Here is a 27,231-nt window from a genome sequence, read left to right as displayed (position 1 = left end):
CGGGAGGAGGGGCTGCTGAGCCAGCAGAATTGGCCAGACTCATGAGCCGGCGGCTGCCTCACTGCAGCTCAGGCTGGCCCCCTTCCCAGCTGCATGGCGGTCTCCCCTGGCGGCCTGTGCAGCCCCCGCTCCTGTCCACCAGCTGCTGCTCCTCCCCAGCCTGGTGCTCCTCCCCAGCACTCCTCCCAGCACCCCCCCCCCCCCCCCCGCCCAGAGCCCTGATGCCTGGCCCTGCTGTAGGACACGGGGAGGACGAACATACCCTCCCCACGGGCTGCGGGGAGCATGCAGCACGTCAGCTGCCCGGGGTTGCTCTCGTTCTCATGGACGCCACCTCGATAAAGGGCTTGGCTGGTGCTGGGTGCGTAAGAGGGGATCAACAACTATGGATGCTGGGCCCTCTTCTTACCCAGCAGAGATGCTGGGTGGACTCAGGCTGGGGGGGAGCCCCGCCTTGTCTGTTCCTCAGCCTAGGCAAGGGACATGTGCGGTCCCCAGGCTCTACCCAGAGGCCCACAGGAAAGGCCGACAGAGCAGGGCCTGACCTCTGGGACACAGGTGGGACCGTGGGACCACAGAGACCCGTAGGGGGAGTCCTCCAGCCCTCCTCCGCCTCACCACTCTCTCCTGCTCCCAGGTTCCTTGGGGGCTTCACAGGGCTCTGGATGTCCTTCAGGTGCCGGAGTGCACAGAGCTCTCACTCCCCCAGCCTTCCGACCCCACATTCACTGCTGCTCCCAGAGCTGCCTCTGAGCCCAGCAGAGCTCCGGTACTCAGCATGGAGGATGAGGACGGGCAAGTGTGGGGGCTCACAGAAGGGGCAAGGTCAGCGGGGAGCTGAGCCAGCAGGATGGGTTCCATCGTGTCCCGCGGGCGCGAACTGCAACGTATGAGTCGGCTTCTCTGCGCCTCAGTTTCCTTGTCTCCCACATGAGGGTGGTTTCTCCTCGGCAGAGCCATTAGAAAGACCTGATGCATAATGCAGGAAAACGTGCAGCATGGTCTGGCGGTTCCTCAAGAAGTTAAACATAGAGTTACCATGTGACCCAGTAATTCCACGGCTAGCGTACAGAGAAATAAAAACACGTACTTCAAAAGACACACTTTCTCGTGTGGGAATGTTCGCAGCAGTATTATTCATAATAGCCAAAAAGGGGAAAGAAGTCAAGCGTCTATCAGCAGGTGAGTGGGTAGACAAATGGGGTCTAGCCACACGCTGGAATATTATTTGGCCATAAAAAGGAACAAGGCTCTGACACCTGCTAGCACCTGGAGGGATGCTGAAAACATGCTGCCCAGCAAGAGAAGCCAGGAATGAAGTCCGTGTGCTGTGGGATCCCACGGATACCCAATACCCAGGAGAGGAAATCCACAGCGACAGAAAGTAGACTGATATTTGCCAGAGGATGTGGGGGGTTGAGCGGAGAGAGGTAAAGGGGAAAGACTGCACAGAGGTTTTCTTTTGGGTTGATGAAAATGTTCTGGAAGTAGACAGAGATTAGTGATTGCACAGCACTGTGAACATATTAAGTGCTACTGAATTGTTCACTTTTTAAAAAAGATTTTATTTATTTATTTGACAGAGATCACAAGTAGGCAGAGAGGCAGGCAGAGAGAGAGGAGGAAGCAGGCCTCCTGCTGAGCAGAGAGCCCGATGCGATGTAGGGCTGGGTCCCAGGACCCTGGGATCATGACCAGAGCCAAAGGCAGAGGCTTTAACCCACTGAGCCACACAGGCGCTCCGAATTTTTCACTTTTTTTTTTTTTTAAGATTTTTATTTATTTATTTGAGAGAGAGACAGGGAGAGAGAGCATGAGTGAGGGGAAGGGCAGAGAGAGAAGCAGACTCCCTGTGGAGCTGGGACCCCAATGTGGGACTTGATCCCAGGACTCCGGGATCATGACCTGAGCTGAAGGCAGTTGTCCAACCAACTGAGCCACCCAGGCGTCCCCAAATTTTTCACTTTAAAAATGGTGAATTTCAGAGGTGCCTCCCTGGCCCAGTTGGAAGAGCATGTGACTCTTGATCTCAGGTTCATGAGTCTAAGCCCCAGGCTGGGTGTACAGATCACTTAAAAAAATAAATAAGGGGCGCCTGGTTGGCTCAGTCGGTGAAGCGTCTGCCTCCGGTTCAGGTCATGATCCCGGGATCTTGGGATTGAGGCCCAGGTCGCACACTCTCGCTCTCTGTCAAATAAATAAATGGTTCTTTCTCTCCTGCTCACCCTGCTTGTGCTTTCTCTCTGTCAAATAAATATATAAAATCTTGTAAAATAAGTAAAAAATAAATAAAACCTTAAAAAATGGTTAGCTTCACAGTGTGTGGATTTTACCTCAATGAAAACAAAAACACCAGCATAATGCTTCCTACAGACACTACAAAGGTGCTGACCACCCCAAGTGTGGCATGTAAAGAGGTATCCGGGCGCGCATCCTCAGTGGGGCACAGGCGACAGCTCAGAAGGGAGCGTGTAGTGGGGGTCGAAGCCCAAGGCTATTGTCCACGCCGGCAGGATAGAGCATGGAGCCTCTGGAATGGAGAGGAGAGAAAGTTGCACAGTTGGCAGGGGCCAGGGGTTTGGAGGGTAAGGGGGACCCATGAAAGCGTCTCGAATTTTAAAAGACCACTTTGCAATGTGAAAGACAGCCTGCATGGGGGCAGAAGTGCAGGCAGGAGGTGGGGTAGGAGGCAGTTCTAGCAGAGGGGGTGACGGACGCCACTGGATCGTGCCAAGCTGTAACACGGGAGGGGCTCTGGCACACAGAAGGGGAAGCTGTTTGGGGGAGCTCCATAATGAGTGGTCTCGGCCATGGGAAGCAGAGCTGTCTGGGGACTGTCTATCAGGTAGGCGTGTCTGACCTAGAGACAGGGCGGAAGGCCTCCCAACACGGGTGGTACTGGAAGTCCTGGAGAGCACACAGGCCCCTCGGTGTGAAAGGCATGCAGAGACCAGAACCCTGGAGGGGACCAGGCTCTGAGGGAAGGCAGAGAAAGACTGGCAGGAAGCTGAGCAGCGAGGGAGATTTCAGGACCAGCACTGTCAATTGCTGCGCAGATGTGTCAAGATGCAAAAGGAAAAGTATCCAGCGGGCTTGTTGGTGTGAGGCCACCAGTGACCTTGCGATACTTCCACTGGAGAGCCGGGGCCAAAGATGACAGTGGGCTGAGGAGTGAGCAGGAAGTGAGGACACAGGAGTCAGAGAGGTGGGGAGAGCCGTGAAGAGTGTCTGCCGGAGTGTGGGGGACTCCGGGCTGTGGGGAAGGAAGGAGGGAGGCATGGAAGGGATGGGGGAAGGTTCCTGCCACCCAGGGCCTGGGGGCGTAGTGGAGATTTGAGGCCTTGGTCAAGGAGCCAGAGGAAGGAAGGGGGTTGTGTGCAGCTGTGTTTCTCAGCATCGTGGGGGAAAAAAGAAACGCAGGAGAGCTGAGGTCACAGTGCCTGGAGTGTGGGAGCGCTAAATGGCACAGGAGGCATGAGGGACCCCAGCTTTGGAGGGGTCACTGAGGCTGAGTGGGCAGACAAGCGGGTCAGGTCAGGGCTGAACAGGACCGAAAGCGCCCAGACTTAGGACTGTCATGTCTAGCAAATAAAACTACAGAACGCCCAGTTACGTTTGAATTCCCCATAAACAACGGGTAACTTTTTAGGGTAAGTAGATCTCATGCGGTATTTGGGATATACTTATACCAAAACCTCTAATGACTCTTGTTTACCTGCAATTCAAACGTTAACTGGGCGGGAGTCCTCCAACTTACTTGGGCATCCTAGCCGAGGGGTGGGGAGGAGGGGATGGAGGGGAGGGGTTGGTCCCGGCCTCGCCTCTGGACCAAGTTTGGAAAACGGGTAGCGGTCTGAAGGGTGCGGTGCCCGCGAGGAGAAGGCTGCGGCCAGGCATCACCGAGGCCTCTACTGGCCCCTCCCGCCCCAGAACGTTGGTCTCGCCCCAACACCCCCGCGTAAGTCCCGTGGTGTCGCCTTAAGGGCCCATCGATAACTCTACGCTCGGCCGCAGCCTCTATCGATTCGCTCTCGCTCCGCTCGCCGTCCTGAGGCGCGGCGGAGCGCAGAGCCGCGTGTAAGGTACGGGGGGCCGCGGGACTTGGGCCAGAAAGCCGCCGCTGGGTGGCCGGGAGAGCGCGCGTGGGGAAGCTGGCCCAGCGGGACGAAGCCAGGGCTGTCGGCGGAGCACGGGGGAGCCCGAGGGCCTGGCCAGAGAGCACCCCCTCCCATCAGGCTCAGCCGCCGGCCTGCTACGCATGCGTAGCCGCTGCTTTCGGCTCTCTGGCCCGTCCGCCGTCCTTGCGCATGCGCGTTCTGCCCCTGCGGCAGAGCGGCGCCCCGGGCGCGACTGCCCCCTGCCGGCGGCGGGTGGGGTTGGCGTCCCGGCCGGGTCCGTAGGGCGGGGAATGAAGCTCGCGCTTCCGCAGGTTGTCATGCGTTCCCTGAGCCTCTGAGCCTCAGTTTCCACATTTCTAAAATGGGAATGCTATTGCCTATCTCTCAGCAGCGAGTGGACTTAGAGAGTATTCCGTAAATTCTGCACACCCCTCTCTCTGCAGATGCTCTGAGCTTTGACCCCCGCCTTTCAGAAGTGCGTCCTGTGCGGGCGATTCTTCTTCCACACCATGAACACGTCCCCTGGCACAGTGGGCAGTGACCCGGTGATCTTGGCCACTGCGGGCTATGACCACACGGTGCGGTTCTGGCAGGCCCACAGTGGGATCTGCACGCGCACGGTTCAGCATCAGGACTCTGTATCCTTCACCGCGGAGTTGGGGAGGGCGGTGCTGGGAAGGATGCCTGGTGGGAGCAGCAGCCTGGGGAAAGGAAGGGGTGCCTCAGGTGGAAAGGCTGCAGCAGCCAAGCCAGATGGGGGCGGGGGCTCGAGGGCTCTGTTTGTCCTCCTCCTTAACAGACCTAGCAGGTGAACGCCCTGGAGATCACACCGGACCGCAGCATGATCGCCGCTGCAGGTAGCTGTACCATCTACCCGACCCCTGATCCCTGCTGGGCTGGCCTGGGCACAGCCACCCTGCAGCTCAGCCTGTGTCCCTAGGCTACCAGCACATTCGCATGTATGATCTCAGCTCCAACAATCCCAACCCCATCATCAGCTACGACGGGGTCAATAAGAACATCGCATCTGTGGGCTTCCATGAGGACGGCCGCTGGATGTACACGGGGGGGGAGGACTGCACAGCGCGGATCTGGGACCTCAGGTGTGGGGCAGTGGGCAGGAGGGGCCTGTTGCCGGGTGTGCTGGGGTGGGGGGCCAGGCCGGGGCTGTCTCAGGCCAGGACCCTCCAAGCAGAGACCCAGATGGGGTTTTCTTTGCGGGTGATTTGCTGAGGGTGGTGATGAAAGCGGAGTAGGGCAGGTGGTGAAGCCTCACAAAGATGAGCCCAGTCTCAACCTGATCCTCCAAGGAGTTCTGGAGAGTGAGTCCCCCAGGCCCGGGCTGAGGGGCTGCTCCCGGGAGGCGGGGGGAGTCTAGCTGGTGTGTGGTGTGATGCCACTGCAGTCAGCAGAGGAACGAGCATAAATGGCGGGAAAAGAGTGTCTGGGGGTGCCAGCAGCACCCAGTAGAGCGCATGTGCCCCCAAAGGTCTCGGAACCTGCAGTGCCAGCGGATCTTCCAGGTGAACGCACCCATTAATTGCGTGTGCCTGCACCCCAACCAGGTGAGGGGCGCTGCCAGGGCCGGGCACCATGGGGCTCTGGAAGGCAGGGGACCGGCCCTCCCTCACCTCCCCTGCACCCCAGGCGGAGCTCATTGTGGGGGACCAGAGTGGTGCCATCCACATCTGGGACTTGAAAACGGACCACAACGAGCAGCTGATACCCGAGCCTGAGGTCTCCATCACGTCCGCCCACATTGACCCTGACGCCAGCTACATGGCAGCTGTCAACAGCACCGTGAGTCTCGGGTGCGCGTGTGCCGGGGGAGACTGGCTCAGCACCCAGTCCCTGGTCTTCCTGATTCCCTGCACATGGCTCAGTCCCCAGATGCTCCTCAGACTCCCCCCACCCCCCACTGGGCCTGCTTCCTCATCCTGGGCTCCAGATCCAAGCCAGCCAGCCAAGCCAGAAAGCGGGGTGTCGCTGCTGACGCCCCCTCTCACTACTGCACAGCTCAGCCAGCGGGCGTGACTTCCACCTCCACAACTTCTCGAGTCTGTCTACTTCCCTCTCCTCTCCGGCTCCTCCTGGCCCACGTTTGCCTCCGCTCCCCGTTCAGCGGCCACCCTCCCTCTGAGGCTCTGCCTCCACATGGCACTCCTTCAGTGCCCGCCAACGCCAGCATTCCCTGCATAGACCCCCTGGCACCCTGGGTCCTTGCCTTGGCTGTGGGACACTGCAGTGTGGCCCCGCTCTCCCATCCGGCCTCATCTTCTCCCCTTTAAAGTCCCTTACTTCTCAACTCACTGGTCCCGTAGCATCCCCACGTCACCCTCCAGCTGTTCCATCTGACGTGTCTCGCTCCCATCTCATCCTTCACCCTCCTGCGAGCCAGCAGCTTTCTGCTCGAGGGCCAGGCATGGCCTCTGGCTCTCAGCCTGCCTGGAGCTCCCTGCAGCCAGGCGCAGCTGTGCCTGCCATGTGTGCAGCCCCCAGTGGGACGGCGGCCCCTGCATCCGGGTCTAGCCATGAGGGCCTCCCTTCCCAGGTGTCAGACCGAAGGGTCCAGGTGTCCCATGACCCCCCTCCAATTGCAGGGGAATTGCTACGTCTGGAACCTGACTGGAGGCATTGGTGACGAGGTGACACAGCTCATCCCCAAGACCAAGATCCCAGCGCACACCCGCTACGCCCTGCAGTGCCGTTTCAGCCCTGATTCTACGTGCGTAGGGGGTCTGCAGAGGGGTGGAGCCCTTGCATGGCACCGGGGTGAAGGTGGGAGTGGCTGCTGACGACCCCACCGCTGCACTCATGTCTGCCCCTAGGCTTCTGGCCACGTGCTCAGCCGACCAGACTTGCAAGATCTGGAGGACGTCCAACTTCTCCCTGATGACGGAGCTCAGCATCAAGAGCGGCAACCCAGGGGAGTCCTCGCGTGGCTGGATGTGGGGCTGTGCCTTCTCGGGGGACTCGCAGTACATTGTTACCGGTGAGCCCCTGCCCGCCCAGCCACCACCACCTAGCGCTGGGCAGCTCCTGCTGCGGTGGGCCCCAGCTTGGGGCTTCGCCCTGAGCTCCTGCCCCCATCCCTCCCTGCAGCTTCGTCTGACAACCTGGCCCGGCTCTGGTGTGTGGAGACAGGAGAGATCAAGAGAGAGTATGGTGGCCACCAGAAAGCTGTCGTCTGCTTGGCCTTCAACGACAGCGTGCTGGGCTAGCCCGTGGCCCCCTGGATTGTAGGCGGCTGTCCAGGGAACACCTGTAGACTAGATGTGCTCAGCTGCCCAGGCCAGTGTGAACCCCTCGCCCTCGAGCCCGCTGGACCCCGCAGCTGGCTGTGACTGGCCAGGCCAGCATGCCCTGGGGTTCTCTCAGCTCCCGTTGCTTCTGTGGGTGTGACGAGGCCCAGAAGCCTAGCCAGCCTTCACTTGCTTCCAAAATTCCAGATCCACAGGGCCCACAGGGTTCCAGGCTGGGGCCCAACCCCAAGCCCGTGCTCTCTCTGCCCTGCCCATTTTGTGTCCTGAGGCCCCAGAGAACAGTGTCACGGCCAGGTGGAGCATTTATTAATTCCCGCCCGCAGCCACCCTCCATGACCTGCGACGAGGTTGGCCTGGGGGGCTGGCCGGGTGCGGCACTTAGTCTGGGAGGTAATAAAAGCAGACAGACACGCAAATGTTGCTGGGGAAACAGATGTCGATGCACAGGTAGATGAGCCGCTGCCTCTGGGGCCCTGGGGGGAGGGGCCTGCGTGAGCCCCACGCAGCTCCAACCCCTTCCGCCCGGGCCCCACAACAGCTCCTGACTTACCCTCTGCTCGGCGGGCCCAGTAAATGGGCGTCTTGCTGCAAAGATGCCGCACAGAGTCGCCCACCTGGGCAGGGTCCACCTCGCGGCTCCCCAGCACTGCCAGCAGCTCCTGGGCGTAATGGGTGTCCTGGCTGGGGCCAGGGGGCCCGTGGCCCTGCAGACGAGGCTCTGGTGGGCCAGGGCGTGGGGGTACCGGTGCTCCCCCAGGCTGGGGCCATGCCTGTGAGTCCCTGGGCATTTGGCCTGGGGCCAGCACCATCCTCAGCTCTTGTCAGCGGCCTCGGCAAAGAGAAGACAGGCCTTCTGTTCCCTGAAACCAGAGCTCCAGCCTGCCCCAGGCCTGGGCTGTACACAGGACCCTTTGTCTGCCCCCTGGCCTGGGGAGCCTGGCCGCATAGGGCTGCTTACCCTGGACGTGTTCACCAGCAGCTGTAGGGTCTCACGGTCTCGGGGCTCCATTGGGCAGAGGAAGCAGGCCGGGTGTTCCGAGGGGCGGTAACAGACGCAGCCCTAGGGAGGCAGGCGGGTGAGGCAGGGCCACCTGAGCCTCTGAGGGTGCTGACCGCTCCCCCATCCCACTCACGCTCTGCCCGTCGAACAGCACTGCCCAGCTGCGGTTGCTCTGAGCCGAGGTCACCCGGATGGTTGCCACATTTCGGGCCGCATCCACCTGTGCAGTTTGGTTGGACCGGGGTGCCCCAGGGCTTGGGGGGGTCAGACGGAGCATCTGCAGCAGAGGCTGAGATGGGGGAGCCAGAGCTCACTGGTCAGGCTGGGGCAGCCCCCGACACCACCTCCCCCCACCCCCCCACCTCCCAGTGTTCCAGCCACTGCTCTGAGTCCTGGCTCCACTGGAGGGCCGGGAGGTCCTGGCCTTTTCTTCCCTTTCCCACTGTCTGTGCCCCAGGCCAGGTCCCCGGGAGGAGAGCACCTTGGGGGGACTGTGAGCAAAGCCAAGAAGTCCTCCGGCCACAGCCCCAGCAGTGGCCAGTGCCAGCAGCAGCAGCAGCAGGCCGGGGCTCCTCCAGCCCGCAGGGCAGACCTTGGCCTTCACCTGGGGGCACACTGCAGTCTGTGGGGCCTGGAACAGAGACTGGAGAGCAGGCTGGGTCAGGAAGGCAGGGGCTGAGGTGCATGAGGTGGGTCCTGCGCTTCCATCCCCTACCCAGGGCATGCCCAGGGTCTCCCGTCCTAGAGGGCACTGGGTGGTTGCAGGCACTCACCTGGACAAGCCCAGGCCCGGGGCTCTCACCGCAGCGCCTCTGCTCCATGGCGCAGCCCTGGTGACAATGCGGGATTGTCTGCCGCCCCTTGGAGTCAGCTAGGGAAACCTTAGTACAGCCGTGATGAGCCAAGCCACCGTCCCGGCCCCCTCCTCTCCTGGAGCCAGGACAGCTCCCCCTGCTTGGGGTGGAGGGTGTTTGTCACCGTGCCTGGCTCTCTGGACACCCGGCCTGTGCAGACTGGAGAGTGCGGGGCCCCAAGAGGGTGAAGAGCGCCACCAGCGGTCAAGGAAATCAAGTCCCATGGATTGGCACGAAGGGCAGCCCAGGTCCAGGAAGGACAACGACTTTAGAGTCTGGCTGGGGACAGACTTCATTTTTCTAACCAGTGTCTCAGGTTATTCCTGGATTCCCAGGGCTCAGGCCGTCAATAAACGTGTTCCACGAATGCTGTATGGGAGTCCACGCTGCCTCTGTCCTAACATCGCCCGTACCCCCAGGCACTTCCCAGCCCCTCAGATGGGCCAGACCAAAGGGCAGTCCGCAGCACGTGGGACTGGGAGCAGGACAGCTTCTTCGCAGCCAACAGGCCCATTCACACGCCCCAGGATGGTCAGTCAGGTCGGCCAGCCCCTGCCCTGTCCTGCCCGCACTGGCTTCCTCTGCTCCCAGCTCACATCTCTGACTTCTCGGTGCTGTGGATTTCGAGTCAGGGCTCCTTCTGGCACTGGCAGGACGTGAGGGCTCCGCACCCCTTCACCCTGTTGCCCTTTCCTATTCTTGGCTTTCCTTTGTGCCTCTGTCTTGCTGATTCTTCTGAAGCCAGCCCTCTGTGTCATGGGCCTGGGATGCGATGGCATCCTGGTGGTCAGCATCCCAGCTCTGGAATGAATCCCAGAATGCCTCCTTCTTAGACAGCAACACCCCCCCAACACCCCCACCCCGGGCTAGGCAGTTGTAGCCTCTGCGCAAAGGCTGCTATCAAAACAAGGGCAAAGAACGCCAGAGTTAGCGCGGTTTGAGACTTTAATATGCATTTGGGTTCACACAGTGCAACAAGGGGCAGAGGTGGGGTGCACATGGGCTCCGGGGGCACTGCCTGGCAGGACAGGTGGTGCTGCGTGCTCCTGGTGTGGGCGACAACGCCCTGACAGGCCTGCTCAATGTCCAGACCCACCTTGAGCCGACCTCGCAGAGCCGTCAGCACCACCAACTGCACAGGCGCTGGCTGCCCTCACGATGCCCCACAGCAAAGTCCAATCCCCAGACAGCCCGGGCCTGGGAAGAGCTGCGGGTTCAGGACACCCTTTATTGCTATGAGAACTTTGAGAATGAGGGAACGAGTCCCCCGGCGGCTAGGAGAGAAGCTCGTGGGCAAATGCCACTGGGGACAGAGTGAGGCGCTGGGAAAGGGTCTGCCAAAAGAACAGCTTTCCAGGCCCTACCCGCCAAGTGCAGCTGGATGGTCCGCTCATCAGGTCAGCAACTTTAGGGAACAGGCAGAAAAAGGCCGGAGCCCTCTGCCAAGAACCCTTGGCTAGCAGACGGACCCTGCCAGTTTTCCCACTGGCATCCGACAAGGAACTCCAGAGCCAAAAGAAGTGGCCTCAAGGACCACTGGCATGTAACCGCCACCCCAGCTGAGGGTTCAGGAGAACAGGAAGAGACTGGATGTTTTGTGAAAGGATTTCCTGTTCCTGGGGACATCTCTTTCCTCCCCCACCCAGAGGACGCCCAGGGTGTCAGGCATTTCTTGGCCAGCACGTGCCTTTAGCTGTGCTGCTGGGTGCGGGGCACGCAGACTTCTTCGGAGGGATTTTCCCTACGAGACAGAGCACAGCTATTAATTAACACACTTAAGATTCAATTCCACCGTTTCACAAAAGTTCAAAAGTTTAAAAAAATAATTTTTGGTACCAACGCTACTCTGAGCTCTCTGCACAGCTGCCCAGAGTTCAGCAAAGGCATCCACACTCTTGGCCGCTCAGTTAACAATGTGCTCAGTCCAGATCAGCTGGATTTAAATGCACATTTGAGAAAGCTGAGGCTTAGCTGGACTGAGTTTAGAGAACTCCGTGATCACATATAAGGTGTGGCAGCCCTGGGTATCTGAAACGGAACAGACACTTGATTGTGACATCAGAGTGGTTTTTAAGGAAGTGTGGGGCGGTAGTGAGGTCAGCACCCTGCACCCCAAGGACAGGGAGACAGCATTGGGAGCAGCGCTGTCCTCCACTCCCACCCTGCAGGTGAGGGGCTGGGACGCCACAGCAGGCTCCCCTGCAGATCACCAGAGCAACAGGCCGTGCGTCTGTTTGTACAAGTTTCTCACAACAGTCAAAACCATCAGACCGCTCTCCCCTTTGGCCTGGAAGGGGGGGGCCTGATCCCTGAATGAAATCTTCAATGAAACATCTAACATCCCTAGACCTGCCCGGGGCCCATCAGCAGGCTGGGTAACCACCCTGAGGTCACCTGAATCCTGGACAGATGCTAAGCCTGTCCTTGTCAATGGCACGCGAAGCCCAGGACCCCCACAATGCCCTCCAGGTTTAAAAGTGCATCTTCCAATAGAAGCATCTGTAAACAATATCGCCCCCCAAACGTTTACTTCCAAGGTTAACAACTAGTGCCTTTACTTAACTCCAAGTATACTGTTTGAAGCCACCTAGCTGAGCGGATGCTTAAGCCCCACCTATTAATTTGGGTAAGTGGTTTTCAATTCGTTTTATTCTGGAGATTAAAGACACTAAATCTTTAACCTTGAAGGGCAGGCAAAAGGTCAGCTATGCTGTCAACATAGAAGTCAGGGACCATTTTCTTCTTAGACATACAGTCACTTTCCTGATTACTCTTCACATCCCCTAGAGTGGAAACTCCGGTGAGGGTCAGGATGGTCTTCAGGCCACAGGTGACGCCCAGGAGGATGTCCGTGTCCAGGCGGTCTCCCACCATGACGGTGCGCTCCGGGTTGATGCCGTACTCCTGGGACACGCAGTCGAAGATGAAGCGGCTCGGCTTCCCGATGATGTCGGCCTGGCGCTGGGCGGCCATCTCCACGGCTCGGACCAGGCAGCCGGTACCTGCGGGGCGGAGACGTAGGGGAGGGAAGAGAGGGGAGCACCCGGGGTCAGAGGGGAGGAGGTGCCCGAGGCCCGCCCCCACCCCGCGTCCCCCGGCCGCACGGACCCGCGATGAAGCGGCCGTTCTCCAGCGGGAGCCGGTTGTCCATGTTGGTGCCCACGAGCAGGCAGCCGGGCTGCTGCAGGTAGCGCACCGCCTTGGTGAGCTTCATGTAGCTGAAGTGTGGGTCGAAGCCCACCACGACGGCGCGCACGTCGGGATCCAGCGGCGCGTCCAGCCAGGCGCCGGGGCAGTCGCCCTGCAGCGGCTCGGGCCCCACGCCCACGCAGGCGACGCCCACGGCCCCCAGCTCGGCAGCCAGGGCTTCGCTGCCCAGCACGTAGGCCTTGGGGGCCGGCGCGCCCGCCAGGCGCTGGCGCAGGTAGAGCGCGGTGCAGTAGGCCGTGCCGAAGACCTCGAGGCCGGCGCCGGGCCCCGCCGGGCCGCCGAAGCCCAAGCGCCGCAGCTTCTCGGCGTAGGCCTCGCGGGTCTTGCTGCTGTTGTTGGTGATGAAGCCCAGGCGCTTGCCGCGGGCCCGCAGTGCCGACAGGGCCTCGGGCGCGCCCGGCACGGCCGTCTCGCCGCGCCACAGCACGCCGTCGCAGTCGAACAGCAGCGTGTCCACGTCGGCCAGCAGCGCCCGGGCCCGCTCGGCGCTGAGCCGCACGCAGCGGGCGTCGTCACCGCCGGCCTCCGCCGCCGCCATGGCCGCCGCCGCCACCGGCCGCCGCCGCCGCCGCCACCGGCCGCTCCTTGCAGCCGCCCGCCGCCGCGCCCGCACCGCCCCCGGCGCGCTCATTGGCTCCGCTGCTCACGCGCGCCGCCCATTGGACACCGCCTGCGCCAATCCGCCCCCGCCTCCCGCGGGCTGCGGGAGCTCAGGGCCAACCGTCGCGGCCCGGCGCGGGGAGACGGGCGTCCATTGGCTGACGGGCCCGGGGTTCCCCGCTGATTGGCTGGCAGGGAGCCAACCGGCATTCGGAGTGGAGCGTTCACTGCGGAAACGCTGCAGAGCAGCCCCGGGCCGGCGCTGGCCGTAAGGCTGCTGCTCATTGGCGGCCCCCGGGCGGCTCGCCCATTGGTGGCGCGTGGTCAGCTTAGGTGACGGAGGCCTTTAATGGAGTGACCCCGGGCCGGGCCGGCTGCGGATTGGCTGGCTTCTCCGCGGTCCGGAGCCGGCAGGACGTGGAGGGGCCCGGGTCACGTCCGCACCTTCGCGTGGGCGGCGCCGGGCGGTGCCCTCCGCCCGGGACACGCCGCTGGCGCGTGGCGGAGTAAGGCCGCTGCTGAGGGCCAGCCCTGGGCTCTGTCCCGGCGGGCCCGGCGTTCCCGCTTCCAGACGTGCGCGGAGCCCCCTCCCGGGGCCTTAGCAGGGCCGGGCGCTTGGGGCTGCCTCAGGGGTCACGTGAGCCGGTAACTGCTGGCGCCGGGCTCGGGGCCGCGCGACCCCGCTCGCCGGCCGCGGTGCTGCGGGGGCCCCGGCCGACTCTCGTGAGGCACAACCTCAGTGAAGTGCGCGCGTCCGGTGTGCCGCGCGGCGGCATAGACGCCCGGGCAAACGCGGCCCGGATCGCGCCGGGGCCTCTCCGTCGCGGCAGAAAGCTGCCTGGCGGCCCCTCTCCAGGCTCGAGCGATCCCCACCCCCGGCCACTTCCCCGAGCCTGTCGCCGCGGGGTGAGTCACAGCCTCCCCTGCCTTTCCAGATAGTCTCAGCGCCGGGACGTAAGCACGGGCTGCTCCTGCGGCTCAGCAGCCCGTCGGTGGGGCCGTCCCGCCGCGAGCGCTCATTGTCGGTGCGTTGTCCTAAGAATACACCCCTGTGTGTCTGTTTCGCAGTTGAGCGACACTGTGCGGTCTCCAGGTTGGGAGCGCTGTAAATAATACCTGCATGGACGTTCTGGTTCCCACGCAGCCATTCGGGGACCCAGGCACTCATTTCTCTTGGGTGAAGTCTACTTGGGAGGGGAGCCGCAGGTTCACACCGGTAGACGCTCGCTTGTTACTACGCTCCATCGGGCCAGGTAGCAGAGCTCTGAAGGGTTTCCTGAAAGTCTACCCTGTGCCAGGCCACCCAGCCTCTCAGCTCCCAGGGTGTCAACCGCTGCTGTTCTCTTGGACCCCAGATCTCCATAAAGTCAGCTTGGACCCACCGCCCCACCCCCCAAACCCATGAGGTAAACCAGTGACCTTAGTTCCCTTAGGGCCCTGCTTATTTACACCCAGCTTGTTTCTGTTGGTCTCTGCCGGCCCGGGAACTCCTGGAGGACGTTTGAAGGGCCATGGTCCACAAGGGCAGGGCGTGCAGAATATTCCTGCCTGATGTACCCACTACCCACAAGGGGAGACTTCCTCCCTGCCTCTTCCCACTTCGTTTTGATGTGGAGCTGACTCTGGGAAGCACCGGGTTTGTTCACCACCCAGAAGCATCTAGTGTATACACTGACCAGAATAGGAAGTCTTACTGCTGCCCAGCCACCGGCCAGCTTGGAAAATACTGCCCAGTTGTTTTGGTTTCCTGGGCATCCAGTAAACATCTAGGCGCTGAGCACTGCTCCTTACCTGCATTTTGCTGTTGGATGAGAAGGCCCTAGGAGGCAGGGACTGTTTGTGTCCCCATTCATGGATCAGGAGACTGAGTCACACAGAGTCACTAGCTGGACAATGCAGAGCTGGGATTAAACCCAGGTGACTCCAGAGTGGAGCTGTGTCACACCTGTTTGCCTTAACATTCCCTGGGAGTTGTAGGGCCTGAGCCAGCGTAGTGGGAAGGACGGAATGGTCTGGAACAGGAGAGGACATTGTTACGGGTGAGGTCCTGCCAGAAGCTGGAAGGGATGGTGCACTTGGTACACTTCATGTAGGCAGGTGGCGGGGAGAAGTAAGGTGTGAGATGTTCTGTGTCTGGATGGGAGATGGGAGAGGAGCACCACACGATCACGGGGTGTCCCCGACACATAGTAGATGCTCACTGTATACCTGTGAATGGTTGGTGCCAGGGTTCCCCCCTTGAGGAAGCCCTGCCTACAAGCTGAATGGGGCATAGATGGAGATGGCCCAAGAACAGACTCTATTTAATTTTAATAGCCTTGCAAGGACTTAAATTTTATTAGAAAACGCAAGCAGCAATTGAATCTGTGTTTTCACAGATGGTTTTGCTTCTAATGAGCCAAGTAAAAATGGGAGTCATTGAAAAAGGATTCAAGTGGCAAAAAAAAATGGTAACAATCTAAAAATTCTTCAACATGGAGTTGGTTAAATAAATTAAAGTACATCCAAAGAACAGAGATTGAGCAGTCCTCATAAAGGGGGCTGGTGTTTCTGTGACCAGAGCATTGAATGTCAAACAGTGTGCAGCTAGAGCCCATGCTGAGGGCTGGGTGGGACAGGAGGAGGCCATCTGGGGGCAAGGGGGACTCTGGTTTTCCTGTCTTCCACTGGCCACTCTCCCTTTCAGAGACCTCAGGCCTGTCCACTGGCCTGCCTGGGCTCTGGTTGAGGCAGGACATGGGAGTCACTGGATCAAGAGGCCCTTTTCCGACTCCTGGGGAGCCTGACATGGCTCTGGAGCACACAGCAGGGCAGGCTCTCTGTCTCCCCTAGGTCAGCTCCTCCTGGTCACCCACATGCAGGCTGTCCTCTCCACCTTTGAGACCCTTCCCCACTCCATTATCCTGGGTGCTTACTCAGTCTCTCTGACATCGGTTCCCCTAGTACTCCTCAGCACTACCTGAACTGAGGTGTCGTCCTGGTCCTCCCTCCCCAGTGCCCCTGCCACATGCCCTCACCTGTTCTTCCTCTTATTGGTCCTACTCAGAGACCATCCATCTGGGATCTCCCTGCTTCTGTGGTCCTTTCTCTGCACAGTAGCCAGAGGGATCCTTTTGAAATGCTGTCACTCCATCTGCTTAAACTCCTGCAACAGTGAGCAAGTCCCCTGCAGAAAGCAGCCTCACCCTTACCCCAGCCCCACCTCCAAAGATCTGACTTGTGCTTCACACATCCCTTGCTCCTGCCAGGCTGAGGGTCCCCGGGGCCCCAGCTGGGCATCCCCGGCATGGAGACAGTCTCTGCTTGGTGTCTTTCCCAGGGCAGAGCTGCCCACTCTCTGCCTGGGCCCTTGTGTCTCTGCCTGGTCTTGCCTGGAGACCAGCCTTGCTGGAGGAAACCAGCTCTGATTCATCTGAGTCTCTGGCATCCAGCACTGGGCTGGGTCACAGAAAATAACTGAGCTGGGAGAGCACACCCTGTGGGTTTCCAGCCCATGGCTCTGGACAGACTTTGAGTCTCCAGTCTGCCCTCCGGCAAGCATCCTATCAGTTCTGTGCCTCAGTTCTTCCTCTTCAAAATAGGGATGGTTGATATCAAATGAAAAAGTCCTGTATGGCGCTTAGCTTCAAAGAGAGAACTAAAGACTGTCTTAGAAAGAATAAAAGGAGTTTGTCTGCACGCATTCATGGTAGCATTATTCTTAATAAGTATAAAAGGTGGGAACAACCCAAATGCGGTGCATGAATACATTCTGGTCATGCAGATAATGGAGTATTATTCAGCTGTAAAAAAATGATGTATGGTCATGCTACAACATTGATGAATCTGGCAAACATTATGCTAAGCCAAACAAGCCAGACCTAAGAATACATGTGTAATTCCACTTAATTGAGAATGTCCCGAAAAGCCAAAGCCAGACGGGCAGAAAGTGGTTGCCAGAGACCGGGAGTAGGGGAGAACCGGAGTGCTAAGGGGACAGGTTTCCCTTTCCTTCCGGACAAGGTTCCGGAACTAGATGTTGCTAATGTTCCCACAATACTGTGAATGCGTTAAATGTGACCAGTGGTAAATCTTGTGGGTATTTATTACAATTTAAAAGAAATGCATTAGTGTAGAAGGGTTAGTGAAGCTACCCGAGAGCCAACCCCAATTCGGGTTCTTCCTTGTGACCCGACAACCAACAAGGAAGGTTCTAACCCGAGGCGGTAGGGCCACGGCGGTGAGCACCACACTAGTCGGAGCGGGGGCAGTGTCCCGCGGGCCACCCGCCAGCCTCTACAATCCCTGCGGGTCCCCGGCCCAACAGCGATGCTAACCTAGCCCTCCGCTCCTCCCGCCCGGCCGCGACCCTACCGCACTAAGCCCCGCCCCGAGGGACCGCCTCTGACCCCGCCCCTTCGCCTCTCTGCCCTCTCCACTGTAACCACGCCCCCGAGCAGCCCAGCCCCGTGCCTTCTCTCCGGGAGTCTGGCATCGCCTCTGCCGTTCCGGGCTCCTCCTCCTAGACTCCGCCCCGCCGGCTGTCTGTCAAACCGGTCTGGCCCCGCCCTCCTCTCGTCGTTCTCTCTCGCTCTCCTCAGCGCGGCCCGTTGTTATGACGACACGGTCGTAAATCCGCCATCTTCCTGCGGCGCGTTGCGACATGGAGGGCGCGATGGCAGTGCGGGTGACGGCCGCGCATACGGCAGAAGCCCGGGCCGAAGCCGGGCGGGAGGCGGGCGAGGGCGGGGTCGCGGCGGCGGCGGCGGCGGCGGCGGCCTTGGCCCCTGGCGGCTTCCTAGGCCTCCCGGCGCCCTTTAGCGAGGAAGGTAACAGGGCCTGACGGGGCCTGACGGGGTCGGGCGCGGCCGGGATGTGGACAACTCAGTCCTGGCTGGAGGAGGCCCCGATGGCCTGAGCTGCGGACGCGACAGACGGTCCCAGATCCCGGTTCCTTGCGGACCTCCCGGGTCCCCAAGGGAGTCCTGCGTAGCCCTCCACGAGCCCCCCAGGCTTCCTCAGACCCTCAGGCCTCTCCTGCGGGGCGCCCGTCACCCCGCAGGCCTCAATATCCACTCACGGATATTCACAGGTGGCCAGGCCCCTGGGGCTGCCCGTGGAGGCCTCTGCCATTGCCTCCACGGCCAGCCTGGCCCCTCAGGCTCGCGGTCCGGCCCGTCTTCGCCTGTATGGGCACGGCCCTGCTCTCCTCTGGGCCCTCTTCCACGGCACCTGACGGGCCTCTAGAGCCCTGGCTGGGGTGGGGCTGGAGGCTGCCGGGGGCGGGGCTCCGGGGGTCCAGGCTCCGAGCTCGCCCCTGGGGCCGCAGCAGGGCCCAGTGGTGCGGAGCCGGTGCTCTGCAACCAGCCTGGGAGCTCCGGCCCGGATCTGCTGCTCTCTGGCTGGTTGACCCTGGGCTGGTGAGCTTCCCTTTCCCTACAGAATGGGGAGGGTGCTGCTGCTGCTAATAACGTGTTAAGCACTTACCCCGCATTGGGCGCTTTCATCTTAAAACCAACTCTGGAGGCTCCTACTGTTGTTGTTGAGGTCCAAATATGTCAAAGCGGCCAGGTCACCCAGGGAGTAAGTAGCAAGACTGTGTGACTCCTCTGCCAGGTCCCCTAACTTCTGGGTTGTGCTGCCTCCCAGGGCTGTGGTGACAAGGAAGATAGAGCAACGTGGGGACCTGCTGAGCCAGCACACCCAGGGCTGGCCCGCAGGTGCCCTGATAGCTTTTCAGACAGGAGTGTCTCTGTCCTCAGCTCTCCAGCTTGGCCCGAGAGGAGGGGGCTGGCTGGTGATATTGGGGTGGTGGTCTCTCTCCCCACAGAACTCCTATTCTCAGTACATTGTTTTCTTAGATCCTTCTAATTCCAGCTGGGGGAGGGGGGACCATTAGAGGCAGTGCCACCCCAGAGAGGGATCTCTTTTTCGATTGCCATGCCCTGCTGGGCTCACCCTCAGCCCTGTCCGTGTTGTGTGGCATGGCCGGTCCCCTTCTGCGTTGGATAACGCTGAGTCAGACTTGGCCTGCCCGGTGGGACAGTTAAGAGGGTGGTGGGCATCTCAGTGCTTGGCTCATGACCGTGAGCCACCTGGAGGGGACGGTGGTCTTCTGTGGGCCACTCATGGCTGTGGTTTAGGCTTTCCTTTGCTCATTAGTTCAGAAGACGTTGACTGGGCTCCTCTGTGCTAGCCCTGTGTTCGACCTTGATGTGGGACCACATGTGAGGTGGTGGGAACTGGTGAACTTTTGTGGAAGACTTTTATGGATGCACAAGGGACATCCCCTCCATCCCATTGTGCAAATGGCAGGCCTTCCAGTGAAGACCCTCAGGTTCAGCCTCTGGTCCTAACACTTCACCAGCGGGGTGGCCTTGAATCTTAGGTCATTTTTCTAGAATGAGAATAGTCATCTTTATTTCCCCAGGGTGCTGGCTGGATTTGGTGACATCCCCAGTGAGGTGTCTGGCACCCAGTAGGGATTCAGTGAGTGGGAAGTCTCTTCCATAGGACCTGGGGCAGCCACTGGCTGGTCAGCCTACATGGTGAGGGGGCTCAGGTGTGATGTTCCTGGGGGTGTGGAGCCCCTCTGGGAAGTTTCCCCCCAAGTGTCTTCAGGAGAACAGAACCTGTTCAGAAACAATGAAGCAGCAAGTCAGTGGGGAAAGAGGGTTATGGGTCAGGGTGTGCTGCCTCTTTTGCATTTGCTGAGGGCTGGCCTCTCAGGCAAAGCCCTGCGGGCTTCAGCGCACTGATGCCTGCTGCACTGTACACTGTAAAAGGCGTTGGCCCATTTTACCGACAAGCAGATGGACCCAGAGGTGCCGAAGGCCATACAGATAGCCCAACAGTCTTAATATCCCACTCCCCCAGACTGGCATGGGCGGATCCCCCCACCTCCTAGCTGCCCCTGAGCCTCTGTTCCCTCATCTCTGAAGTGGGGGCTAGGGATACACAACCTCAGTGGGTCTCCGCAGCCTACCTGTATGGGCGGGGCCGCTGCCTGCTGGGTGCTGCCCTCCCTGCCTCTCTGCAGAACCTTGGAGGATGGGGGTTGGCATCCCGGGCCTCCATGGGAAGCTGGGGAAGCTACCTTTGCTGCTGATGGCCCCCCGGGCCTGGAGGCCTCCCGAGCCCCAGTGACCACAGGTTCTTTGCAGATGAGGACGACGTGCACAGATGTGGCCGCTGCCAGGCGGAGTTCACTGCTTTGGAAGACTTTGTTCAGCACAAGCTCCAGAAGGTGTGCCAGCGGGCCACCCAGGAGCCCTCGCCTGCAGCCCCTGCTGCCGGTGCGCTGCTGGGCCAGGAGGTGAGCGCCCACCCCCGCCCTGCCCTGCACATACCCGTGCATGTGTTTGCTGCCCCCCCGGGCTCCCCTGACAGCCAGTGGGGCGGTGAGTGCAGCTGGCTCCCCCCGGCCTCTGGCCGGAGCTTGTGCAGTTGAGGTCCCTCCTTTCTTGGAACCTCAGGACCCGAGGACCCGTCTTGCCTCAGGGCTTGTACACACAGTTCCTCAGGATCCCACCAAGGGTGGGAGCCCCCTTATCGTGAAAGTGGCTGACTTTGTGGCATCGTGTGCACGCTTAGACTACACACGTGGTCTTGTTAAGGGACACAGCACCCTCACTCTCATCATCCTCATTGTGTAGACTTGGGAAAGGGGCTACCTCAGGTCATCACAGGGAGTGGCCCAGAAGTCGCAGGGCTCACACCTGTCTTACTCTGACCCTGTGCCCTCCTCCAGCCCCTCCCGGTGGTGCCCTTTCCTCCAGGAAGACCCCCAGTCACACATACCTGGGGCTCTTTCCCTTGCTCCCCTGGCTGGGGCTGGTGGAGCCACCTCCCCCTGGAGCCCTTCTCCACAAGGGTGCTCAGTGCTCTGTGTTCCGCCCATGGTGGCCAGTGGCGTTTGAGTGATGGTGCTGACCCCTTAGGCCTGGAGTGGAGGGACCAGGCGGGAGTCAGGCTCAGTGTAGGGACAGAAGAGATGCTGGAGGAGATGAAAGGCCCTACCACAGCCTTTCTGCAGGGACATAAACCCAAGCCTTCCTCTCCAAGCCAGGGGCGCTCTGGAGTCCCACAGCTGAGTCCTGTGTGTCCCCTGTCCCCCCTCAATAGGTGGTGCCAGCGGTGGCGAGCCCGGAGGAGCCCATCACTGTGGCCCACATCGTGGTGGAGGCGGCCGCTTTGACAGCAGACATGAGCCACACACCTGACATCGTCGGTAAGCCAGCACGGTCCCACCGTGGCTGTCCTCATGTCGCTTTCCACACAGCTGTTGCTGACCTGTCAGCTGTCTGTGGTCAGCACTGGAGGCTGGGGACCCTTGCCACCCTGTCTCTCTGCTCGCCTGAGAGCAAGGCCTGGCTGAGGAGGGCCGAGCACCGGGCAGCGGGCCCTGCCGGGAGAGGGGAGGCGTACGGCCTATACTCAGAGTCCTTGCTGGGTGTTCTGTGTCCTGCTGCTGCTTCCCCAGACTGTTTTTTCCCGGGTCCTTCTGGAACCTTCGCTATTTTTCTACCACCCCCGGTCCTGCTCCCTAACCCGTGGTTGGCTCTGAAGGGTCAGGTTGGGGGAGCTCGGGACGCACTTGCTGCTCCAGCTCTGTCCTGACCTGCTGTCTGACCTTGGCCGTCCCCTCCCGTGTGGGGGTGGTGACGCGTGCCCTGATGCACACCTGGCTTTTATGAGCGTGTGGAGCCAGGTCAGCCTCCTTGTGGCTCTTTTTAAGTTCGGGTGCTCTACTGAGGTAGGAGAGGGGTGTTGTCAGGTCTGGACTGGGAAGGGGACCCTTCAAAGGGCAGCCAGGGGCTGGGCGTGTCCCTACAGGGAGGGAGGCTGGGAAGGCCGTAGTCAGTCCCTGGCGCTCTGCGGGGTAGGAGTCTTGGCAGGTGTGTGAGTGGGCGGCCTGGCAGGTGCAGGTTTGGGCAACAGGAGGAACTCGGCCTCACGAAGCCCTAGGGACATCTGGGGCGGGAAGAGAGACGGAGGAGACCTCAGGGCGGGGAATGTCAGAGTAGGCTTTTCTGCTGAAGTCCCGCTTCAGGGCGGCGGCAGGACACCTGTCCCGCTCTCGGTGCTGTCTGACATTCCTGTGGACGGGGACGTTTGCCTGTGCTGCTTGGGGACAGGACTGTTGTCATGGCAGAGGTGGGGCTGGGCTCTGGCTCCGGCACGGCATGAGTGGTGTCATGTAGGAAACAAGTTCCCTGGGCTCAGAGGGAACCTACAGGTTCCGGACCCCTGGCCCGCCAGGTCCCGTCACAGCACCCCAGCCTCCAGCCGGCCCACACCTGCTGCTCGGCTGCTCTGCCCTGAGCTTGGGGGGGCTCCTCTCTGGCACCTCCTGCCTCTCTTGCCCCCTTGGGTGCCCCAGATGTCCCCTTGATGTCAGCTGCTCATTGGTCCAGGTCAGCTAGAGTCTGAAACAGCCAGTTGCTGGCATCTCAGGACTCGGGGCATCTTAGTCCTTGCCGGGCTGGGGGCCTCAGTGGGTGGGGGCTGTGGAGGGGTGCCTGTACCAGGCCCTCCTGCCTCTTCCCTGCGGACAAACTTGAATTTCCTCCCTGGACTCGGGCAGCCACGTTCCTTCTTCCTTGACCCCTCCATCCACTGCCTGTTGTGCCACGCTCTGTCTCAAGTCCTTGTTTGGCAGAAGTCCGGGTCCTTTCAGAAGTTTGCATCTGGGGCGGAGGAGAGATAGAGCTCGGGCGCGTCAGCCAGGGCATGGGCGAGAGATGCCCCTAATTATTTCTGAGTCACAGCGCTTCCGTTCTGTTTGGGAGAGTGGCTCGTCAAAACACCGCGCGCCTGACTGAGATAGTTCCTAAGGGTGGCTTTATAGCCGGTCCCCACACGTCATTTTTTTTTTTAAATTTTTTTTTAAGATTTTATTTATTTATCAGAGAGAGAGGGGGAGAGAGCGAGCACAGGCAGACAGAGAGGCAGGCAGAGGCAGAGGGAGAAGCAGGCTCCCCGTCCAGCAAGAAGCCCGATGTGGGACTCGATCCCAGGACGCTGGGATCATGACCTGAGCCGACGGCAGCCGCTTAACCCACTGAGCCACCCAGGCGTCCCATCCCACACGTCATTTTTAAGAGCAGAAATTGTGAAGTGTGTTTACAGCTTAGCTTTGCACGTTGTCAACATCTCTTCATCACCCGTGAGAGGTGCTAAAGCCCGGCCTCCTCCCTCGGGCAGTCCCAGGTGTCTAGGAGCGCTCGCGCCCCAGACGTGTCCCCGGCCCTCCCAGCCTCCAGACATAGCGGGCAATCCCTGGGGGGCAGTGAGCAGGGCAGACGGCTTACCCCCATCTCCATGCTGGCACTCACTTGTCCCCGGGGGTGGCAGAACCCCTGCCCACATCTAGTCCTGTGCCCCTAGACTTAGGAAGGGGCACCATTGCTCACGCTGGGGCTCCTCGCTGGAACCGTTTCGGGGTCCTGGAGTGCCCCTGGCGGTTTTGCAGACTCAGACAAGGTGCCTCCGGCTCGCAGGGCAGGTGTCAGGCCCCAGGGCGGGAGGGTGGTCGGGACAGCTGCAGCTGCACTGCCTCCTCCCGGCCCGCCTGGCAGTGTTCCCAGTGAGGGATCCGAGGTGGCTCGGGCTGACCAGCCTCTCTTCAGGCGGCGGACACATCAAAGAGGTCATCGTGGCTGCCGAGGCAGAGCCAGGGGACGGCGAGATGGCAGAAGCCCCGGGCAGCCCCAGCCGTCGGGGGCCTGTGCTCGGCGGGGAGGGCCAGCAGGCTCAGGTGAAGCTGCTGGTGAACGAGGAAGGCCGCTACGTGTGTGTGCTGTGCCACAAGACCTTCAAGACGGTGGGCCCCGGGGCTGCATGCGGGCGGGCCGCCTCCCCCTCCTGCTCCGGCAGCGCCTGAGCCCCACTGTCCCCTCCCCCCCAGGGCAGCATCCTCAAGGCTCACATGGTGACCCACAGTAGCCGCAAGGACCATGAGTGCAAGCTGTGCGGGGCCTCCTTCCGGACCAAGGGCTCACTCATCCGGCACCACCGGCGGCACACAGGTGAGCCAGGCGGGGACCAGGGGCTGTGAGGCTGTGGCTCTGGGCGCGCCTTCCCTGGGGCGGCTGGCCCTGCCTGGAGCTGACTCCGTTTTCTCCACAGATGAGCGCCCCTATAAGTGTGCCAAGTGTGGGAAGAGCTTCCGGGAGTCAGGTGCACTGACCCGGCACCTCAAGTCTCTTACCCCATGCACAGAGAAAATCCGCTTCAGCATGAGCAAGGATGTGCTTGTTGGCAAGGAGGACCCGCCCGCAGCCCAGCGAGGTAGGGACCCACTGCCCTGACCCTGGCCGCTGGCCTGGGGGCCACCCTGCTGGGCGGGCTTTTTCAAAGTTCTTTGGCTTCTGCCTTGAAGGGTCTGGCTCCACCATGGGGACGGTCCCATCTTCATCAGTGTCGGGAGAACCTATGGAGACCTCGCCTGTGATTCACCTGGTGACAGATGCCAAGGGCACGGTCATCCATGAAGTCCACGTCCAGATGCAAGAGCTGCCCCTGGGCATGAAAGGCCTGGCTGCAGAGGTGCGGGCCACCCTGGGGAGTGGCCTTTGTCTGTCCACTGCCAGGCTCTGTTCTGGTCACTGGCTCTAGTGGGAACAGGACCGACCTGGCCTGCCTTCCTGGTGCTCAGTCTGGAGGCAGGACCCCAGTGGCCAGAGGACAGCAAGGGGCCAGGGGCAGGAAGAGTAAGGGTGGGGAGCGCGGGCTGTGGGGCTCCTTGAAGCGCTCTTCTGAGTACGCACAGTTTAGGCCCTGCAGGGTCTGTCCTGTGCAGTGGCTACAAGTGGGGACCGTGTGCCTACAGCCCCCGGGCCCCGAGGAGCTTCCCTGTTCCAGCGAGAGTGGCCGTGAGAACCTGCTGCACCAGGCCATGCAGAACTCTGGCATTGTCCTTGAGCGCGTCACCGGAGAGGAGGGGGCCCTGGAGCCAGCCCCTCCCACCGCACCCAGTCCCCAGGCCCTGGGAGACGGTACCCCAGAGCTGCCACTGCTGGAGGTGGAGCCCGTGGAGACAGTAGGTGCCTGCGCTGCCGGCATATTTCAGTGGGGGCTGGACCCCAGCTACAGGGTCACTGGTCCAGCCCAGCGGCTACCTCCCTGCTGTGTTCCCTGTGGTGGAAAAATCGAGCCCCTTCTGCAGGAACTTTGTTCCCTGTTCACTGCCTTCCCGGGGCTCATGATGGAGTTTGTGGCACCGGGGAGGGGAGGCGGTTGCCATGGGTCTGTTCTCCTCAGTACTGCTGGGGTCCCACCCACAGTGGGTGCTGGAAGCGTGCTGTGGCCACCCCCCACCCCCAGCAGGTAGCCAGTGGGGCCTCCACTGTGCCCAGGACCCACCCGTGCCCTCAGTGCAGTGAGACCTTCCCGACGGCAGCCACCCTGGAAGCCCACAAAAGAGGCCATGCAGGTGGGTGTCGAGGTGCGGAATGGGGGGTGGCAGGGGTTGTGGCACTGGCAGCAGATGGACCTTGGGTGTACAGTGGGGGGCTAGGTTGGTCCCTGGGCGGTCAGCAGGCAGGAGGCCCTCGAGGGACAGCCCTGGCCTGACCTCACCTATAACCCCAGGGCCAAGGCCATTCACGTGCGTGCAGTGCGGCAAGGCCTTCCCCAAGGCCTACCTGCTCAAGAAGCACCAGGAGGTCCACGTGCGTGAGCGCCGCTTCCGCTGTGGAGACTGTGGGAAGCTCTACAAGACTATCGCCCACGTCCGTGGCCACCGGCGCGTCCACTCTGATGAGCGGCCCTACCCGTGTCCCGAGTGTGGCAAGTGCTACAAGACCAAGGTGGGACCCTGGCACCTGACCCCCATGACCCGCAGGCTCCCCTGTCCTGGGCCAGATCCCAGCGCCCCCTTCCCCACGTAGCCCCTCGCCCCTCCTGCCTGGCCCGGGCCCTTTCCCTCAGCCCCTGCTTTCCCTCAGCCCGTGGCGGGGGTGGGAGAGCCGCATACTGAGCCTCGGCCGAGGCCCGGTGGGTGCTGACGGTGGGGCCCCACAGAATGCCCAGCAGGTGCACTTCCGGACGCACCTGGAGGAGAAGCCGCACGTGTGCCCGTTCTGCAGCAGAGGCTTCCGGGAGAAGGGCTCCCTGGTGCGGCACGTGCGGCACCACACGGGGGAGAAGCCCTTCAAGTGTTACAGGTGTGGCCGCGGCTTTGCTGAGCACGGCACGCTTAACCGGCACCTGCGCACAAAAGGTCAGGGCCGCCGGGCAGCGGCGGGGGGTGGGGGTGGGGCGGCCGGGAGGGCCACAGTGCTGCTGACCAAGCCCCCCGCCCCCAGGGGGCTGCCTGCTGGAGGTAGAAGAGCTGCTGGTGTCTGAGGAGAACCCCACAGCAGCCGCCACCGTGCTCGCCGAGGACCCGCACACCGTGCTGGTGGAGTTCTCGTCCGTGGTGGCGGACACCCAGGAGTACATCATCGAAGTGGGTGTGGGGCCGCTGGGGTGGGGCTGGGGCTCAGAACTGCCAGGCTGACCTCTGTCCCTCGTCCAGGCCGCTGCGGATGACGCAGAGACCCATGAAGCCGCGGAGATCATCGAGGGCACCCAGACGGAGGTGGGGGCCAGGGGAAGGGCCGGAGGGGGTGGCCTGGCGCCTGCCCCACAGCCACCTGCTGAGCCGCCTGCCGCCGCAGGTGGACAGCCACATCATGAAGGTGGTGCAGCAAATCGTGCACCAGGCCAGTGCTGGGCACCAGATCATCGTGCAGAATGTCACCATGGACCAGGAGGCAGGACTGGGCCCAGAGGCGGCTGCAGCCGACACCATCACCATCGCTACACCCGAGAGCCTGACAGAGCAGGTGGCCATGACGCTGGCCTCGGCCATCAGCGAGGGCACTGTGCTCACGGCCCGTGCAGGCGCCACTGGCACCGAGCAGGCCACTGTGACTATGGTTTCATCAGAGGACATTGAGATCCTGGAGCACGCCGGCGAGCTGGTCATCGCATCCCCCGAGGGCCAGCTCGAGGTGCAAACGGTTATTGTCTAGTATGGCAGCCCGCAGGCTCCTGAGCTGGGGCAGGGGCAAGGAGCCATAGAAGAGGGGGCATAGACTTCAGGTGTTCAGAGCGGGTGTGGGAGTGTAAATAGTTTTTTGTTGCTTTACAATAAAACACAAAAACCTGCCACTTGTGATGCCACTGCCCAGGCAGCTTCCCCTGGGGGCCCCCACCAG

At 61.3% G+C, this 27,231-nt stretch overlaps 4 protein-coding genes across 9 annotated transcripts; 2 read left to right on the top strand and 2 right to left on the bottom strand.

Annotated features, from left to right (window-relative positions):
* The first annotated feature begins 3,129 nt into the window (after positions 1-3,129).
* Positions 3,130-9,607, top strand: MLST8 (MTOR associated protein, LST8 homolog). Of its 5 annotated transcripts, none has more exons than XM_082713456.1 (9): positions 3,130-3,205; positions 4,562-4,756; positions 4,924-4,975; positions 5,059-5,221; positions 5,608-5,683; positions 5,766-5,918; positions 6,719-6,843; positions 6,947-7,110; positions 7,221-9,607. In XM_082713456.1, the coding sequence occupies exons 2-9, from the start codon at positions 4,628-4,630 to the stop codon at positions 7,337-7,339; spliced, it is 981 nt and encodes a 326-aa protein (XP_082569582.1). In that variant the 5' UTR covers positions 3,130-3,205; positions 4,562-4,627; the 3' UTR covers positions 7,340-9,607. The 5 variants fall into 5 exon arrangements, with proteins under 5 accessions (XP_082569582.1, XP_082569583.1, XP_082569581.1 ...); XM_082713457.1 differs by lacking the exon at positions 3,130-3,205 and adding an exon at positions 3,820-3,958; XM_082713455.1 differs by lacking the exon at positions 3,130-3,205 and adding an exon at positions 3,831-4,082.
* BRICD5 (BRICHOS domain containing 5) lies at positions 7,666-9,105 on the bottom strand (the record flags this gene model as incomplete). Its single annotated transcript, XM_082713466.1, is given in 5 exon segments — positions 7,666-7,884; positions 7,887-8,085; positions 8,340-8,441; positions 8,515-8,670; positions 8,863-9,105. Coding segments are annotated over 5 exon segments (825 nt in total). The 3' UTR covers positions 7,666-7,759.
* A 555-nt stretch (positions 9,608-10,162) lies between the features above and the next one.
* PGP (phosphoglycolate phosphatase) lies at positions 10,163-13,037 on the bottom strand. Its single transcript, XM_082713454.1, has 2 exons — positions 12,344-13,037; positions 10,163-12,237 (listed from the first exon to the last, which is right to left on the bottom strand). The coding sequence occupies exons 1-2, from the start codon at positions 12,981-12,983 to the stop codon at positions 11,912-11,914; spliced, it is 966 nt and encodes a 321-aa protein (XP_082569580.1). The 5' UTR covers positions 12,984-13,037; the 3' UTR covers positions 10,163-11,911.
* A 3,695-nt stretch (positions 13,038-16,732) lies between these two features.
* E4F1 (E4F transcription factor 1) lies at positions 16,733-27,181 on the top strand. 2 transcript variants are annotated; one of them, XM_082713452.1, is made up of 14 exons: positions 16,733-17,853; positions 20,188-20,339; positions 21,149-21,254; positions 23,656-23,849; positions 23,934-24,054; positions 24,155-24,316; positions 24,408-24,574; positions 24,858-25,067; positions 25,352-25,460; positions 25,619-25,836; positions 26,051-26,249; positions 26,335-26,477; positions 26,547-26,609; positions 26,689-27,181. In XM_082713452.1, exons 1-14 carry the CDS (start codon positions 17,688-17,690, stop codon positions 27,043-27,045), a joined length of 2,367 nt encoding a protein of 788 aa, XP_082569578.1. In that variant the 5' UTR covers positions 16,733-17,687; the 3' UTR covers positions 27,046-27,181. The 2 variants fall into 2 exon arrangements, with proteins under 2 accessions (XP_082569578.1, XP_082569579.1); XM_082713453.1 differs by having other exon boundaries at positions 24,858-25,071; positions 25,359-25,460.
* The last annotated feature ends 50 nt before the right edge of the window (positions 27,182-27,231 follow it).

Source organism: Mustela nivalis, assembly GCF_964662115.1.
Source record: "Mustela nivalis genome assembly, chromosome: 19".
In the NCBI taxonomy this organism is placed as follows: domain Eukaryota; kingdom Metazoa; phylum Chordata; class Mammalia; order Carnivora; family Mustelidae; genus Mustela; species Mustela nivalis.
This window is presented reverse-complemented; position numbering and strand designations above follow the sequence as displayed.